This window comes from Rhincodon typus, chromosome 24, assembly GCF_021869965.1.
Source record: "Rhincodon typus isolate 14 chromosome 24, sRhiTyp1.1, whole genome shotgun sequence".
Lineage (NCBI taxonomy): Eukaryota > Metazoa > Chordata > Chondrichthyes > Orectolobiformes > Rhincodontidae > Rhincodon > Rhincodon typus.
In genome coordinates this window covers 3,737,364-3,741,702 of record NC_063355.1, presented here as the reverse complement: position 1 = coordinate 3,741,702, position 4,339 = coordinate 3,737,364, and the positions used below count along the sequence as shown (strand labels likewise).

Sequence of the window (4,339 nt, the reverse complement as noted above, 5' to 3'; positions counted from 1 at the left end):
TCTGCATTACCCCTTCCGCAATCAGTCCTGATATTGGGGATTCCATTGGTGTTCCGTTGATTTGTTTGAATGTACGGCCGTTGAAGATGAAATGGGTTGTGAGGCACAGATCCAGCAAGTTCAGGGTGCTGTCCTTGTTGATGATGTTGGTGCCACAGATGAGTCTGCTTTCTTGATTCATCCAGCAATGTGGCAATTGTCTCTTTGGCTATGTCGATGTTTGTTTATGGATGTAAATAGTGCTGTTACATCGAAGGATATCATTATCTTGTCGTCTTCTATTCTGGTGTCCTTGATGATGTTGAGGAATTCTTGGGAGGAGTGGATGGAGTGGGTAGTGTTGTCAACTAAGTATTTAAATTTCTGTTCTAATTCTTTGGCTAGTCTATATGTTGGTGTGCCTTGTGTAGTGAGACAATGGTTCTGAGGGGGACTCCTGGTTTGTGTACCTCAGGGAGTCCATAGAAGCAGGGTGTGTTGGATACCTCTGGCTTCATTTTTCGGTCGTCTGTCTTACTGATATCTCCTCAGTCGTGTAATTTCTTCAGGGTTGTTTTAATCCAGTTCTCTAACCGTGGTGTTGGGTCTGTCGCCATCTGTTGGTATCTGCTAGTAGTGCGTTAGCTTTCTCGATGTGTCAGGCTCTATTAAGGATTCCTGTCATGCATCCCTTCTCTAGTAAGATTACGATGTTTCTGTCTTTCTTGAGTCTTTCCAGGTCTTTCTTCTCTTCTGTGCTGAATGTGTTCTTCTTACCTTTACTGCTCAGGTGTTGGGACTATCGTCTGTCTGATGGTCTGCTGTATTTCCTCTGTGAGTCCGTTGCTCTATAGTGTCGATTCCAGTGCAGCCAGGAAGTCAGTTTTTATTGGCGTCTCTGTTGTTATAATTCAGTCGGAGGACTAGGACTGTCTTCTCAGTGTCTGTAAGGGGTTAGTCTGAGATGTTCTTGATCCATGTTTCTGTGGTGTCTGTTTCATTGTTATGGGTGAGTTTGGATAGTTTTTCTTGTAGCGCTATTGTTTCATTGTTCCAGTCTTTTGTTGCTGGATGGTGATGGCTTGTTCCAGTATGGTTGTCCATTTTTGATCAGTTGTATAGAAGTACAAAGTTTTTTGGTGTGCAATTTCCTGCTTGTATTTGTAGAGGCACTTGTGGGCATCATTAATCATAACCCTTATCATCCTGTGCAGCTGTTCTCCGTGCCTGTGGATTGTTGATAAGCGGTTTATATTTTAAGCTGTGTGGTAGTACCTGTATTCTGAGACATTCATGCAGGAAGTGTAGTTTTTCACAGGTACGCTCATACGTTACCTCCGCGACAGACCACAACAAGATGACACAACACAGCCAGACACACTAGTAATCCACCATACAGAGCCATATCAGTGATGACCACGAAGCTACTTGGACCCCTACCTACCAGGGGAGTCCACAAACCATCAAACACCCTGCGATAGCGACTGACAAACGTAAAGGATTCCATACTCAGACCCAATAAAAATAATGTAATGTACAAAAAACCATGTGAGAGACATTACATAAGTCAAACTGGAAGAAAACTGACAATAACGATACGTGAACACCAACTAGCCCCCAAGAGACACGACCAATTCTCACTGGTCTCAATACACACGCATAAAGAAAGTCACGAATTCAACTGGGACAACACATTGATAATAGCACAAGCGAAACAGAGACATGCCAGGCAATTCCTAGAGGCCTGGTATTCCAACTGGAACTCCATCAACAATCACAGTGAATCGGACTCAAATTACAAATCTGTGAGAAACAGAACCTGAAGTAATACCAACCACCCCAGCAAACCGAGGCATATAAATAACAAGCGGGACAGAACGTTGACGCTTCACCAGAGGCGTACTGACGTTGCAGACGTTTTGTCACCCTGCTAGGTAGCAATCAAACACACTGGCTCATCGAGCACGTCTACAACCTCACCCACAACCTGAGTTACAAATCTTCTCAAAAACTTTGAAGTGGAACCAAGCAAATATAGGGAGCACAGACAGCTACACCCAAAAGCTATAGTTTCCCAACATGTATACACAAATAACTCCTAACTTTATGATTAATAAGTATTTTCACCAGATACCTTAATCTTGAGAGTCTTATCTGCCATTGGAACTTTCTCTTCATTGATGACCAAATATTGTGGACGATAAGGTGGTTGCTCAGAGACCTTCTGGTCAGGAGGGGGTTCTGGGTTAGTTACTGAGAACTGCACTGATTGTGGATTCTTCTGGATGGGGACAGGGCCCAGTCACTGCTAGCTGTTGAATGATGCTAAGTGTGTGTGACCTGAGAAACCCTGCTGACTGTTCCTGCTGCTGACCAAAATGTGGAGACTCAAAACCAAACTCCCACAGTGAAGCACCACAATGTTTTAAAGCAAACACTGATATTTAAACTCAGTTTTAGACTTATACACACGAAAGTCAAACATTAAATACAGCTCTTAATCCTGCAATGCCCCTCCCCCAGAGTCAGCAAATGTCTCTTGAATAAATAAGTTAACAAAATAACTAATCACCCCTGAAGGGGCTCTGTAACAATAAACAGAACTTAACAAATTAAAATATAATTTTGTGTAAAGGTGATGCACTCCAATGTCTCATTATACGTCTGAGTAAAACAAATCATCAGATTAATAAATCAACTAAAGAGCTATCTTTTAAAGAAGCAAAGTGTCTTTTTGTACACTTTTGAGCAAACAATAATCAATGGAAGGCAACAACAGCTTTTAACTAGTTTCCACTGAAAGCAAACAGGAGGATGGGCGCTTACTCACTTTTTGATAAGATCAGATTGCCCAACATTTTCTTTGGAAGAGCCAAACACTCCTTAAAATTTATCACTGTGTTCTCCATTCGTACATCAACAGGCTGCTCTTTCTGGAGGCTGAGGAGTGCTGATTTAACCGTTCCTCGAAGCTCTAAGATCTCCTGCTCTGTGGCATAGCGAAGCAACTGGGACACCAAGCTTTTGCTCACAGTCATTCTTTTCAGTACATTCTCTGTTCTTGTTAAACTTTCCTGCAACTTCTGTACTCTAGCCGAGTGGAGTTCCTTCAGTTCATTCAGTAGCCTGCTCTCTTCCTCCTTCACCTTTTCAATGGCAGCTCTAACTCTTGCATTGATGAGCTCTTCCATTTTATATTTATCGCTGTTCAGCTTGTCGACAAGCATCTGCAGGTCCCCCTGTGTTTTGCTGAACTTTGTCTCAGTCTCTTGTACTGAGCCCAGCATCTCTCGGAGATCATTCTTTAGTGTGACAATCTGCTTCCTGATACCACAGCAGTTATGGTCCTTATGTTTCAGCACCAAGCACAGCACACACAACCACACTGAGCAAGTGTTGCAGTATAGACTAAAAACAAAGCAGAATTAAAAATTTGATCAAATTTTTACATCTAAACAGAAGATATCAGTGGTTCTCTTCTCTCACTGGTTTCCCCCACAGTGCACATGTTCTCTGTGACGAGCTGCTCCACTGTGTACCAGCCACATTGCCTCAGCAAGGGATAAATTAACCCTCTACCATCCACAATCTCAAAGGAAGGGATTGACTGTCTTCGTCCAGGCCAGCCAACAATGTACTTCTCACATTCCCTTAGGGTTGAAAATGACGTGAGACACACATTCCCCTAGCAAGGGTCAAACTGAACCCTCATCATCCACATTCCTTGAGAATCAGAATGACCCCACCAGCAGCATTCCTCAAGAGTCTGAATGACTCTGAACTACTCTATTCCCTGTGGGGATTATACTGACTCTGAACTACTCTATTCCCTGTGGGGATTATACTGACCCCTGACCACCATATTCTCTGCTGATGGTTCCAATGAGAGTGGCCTAAGTTAGACTTTTTCCTCTGAATCCACTCAGTAAGGTAGGACTACTTTCTATTCAGCACCTCCCCAGTGTTCCTAGAATGCTCTGTCTCTCAGGGTTGGGGAGCTAATGGTTCATTGAGGCCAAAGTAAGGAGTAGATAAAACTGCAAAGAAAACCTTTACAGGAAATAGCATGGCCATCCCCTCAAGAGGTGACGTTACCTAATTTGCTGATCATCATGAGTATTGCAGAAAAGATGCTTTGGTCTTGTAAGGATCTTCAAGAACTCGTCAGAATCCAGTTTCCTCAGTGTCCCCACGGTCTGAACATGCTTCTGATGATCAACCATCAGCACTTGATGTATGTTGAGGCATTTGTTACACAGGAACTTGTCACATTCAAGGCACATGAACTCTGGAGGAGTGCTGACCTCAGGAGGAGTGCTGACCTCAGGAGAAGTGCTGGCCTCGCAGGAGGCACAGGACA

General features: G+C 43.3%; 1 protein-coding gene across 1 annotated transcript in view; it reads right to left on the bottom strand.

Annotated features, from left to right (window-relative positions):
* Window positions 1-4,333, bottom strand: part of LOC109922914 — a 10,961-nt gene extending 6,628 nt beyond the window's left edge. The window contains exons 1-2 of the mRNA XM_048611340.1: window positions 4,075-4,333; window positions 2,810-3,387 (exon numbers count right to left, since the gene is read on the bottom strand). Coding sequence (XP_048467297.1) covers window positions 2,810-3,387; window positions 4,075-4,262 — 766 coding nt within the window. The 5' untranslated portion in view covers window positions 4,263-4,333. The remainder of the gene's footprint in view (window positions 1-2,809; window positions 3,388-4,074) is intronic.
* Between the last annotated feature and the right edge of the window lie 6 nt (window positions 4,334-4,339).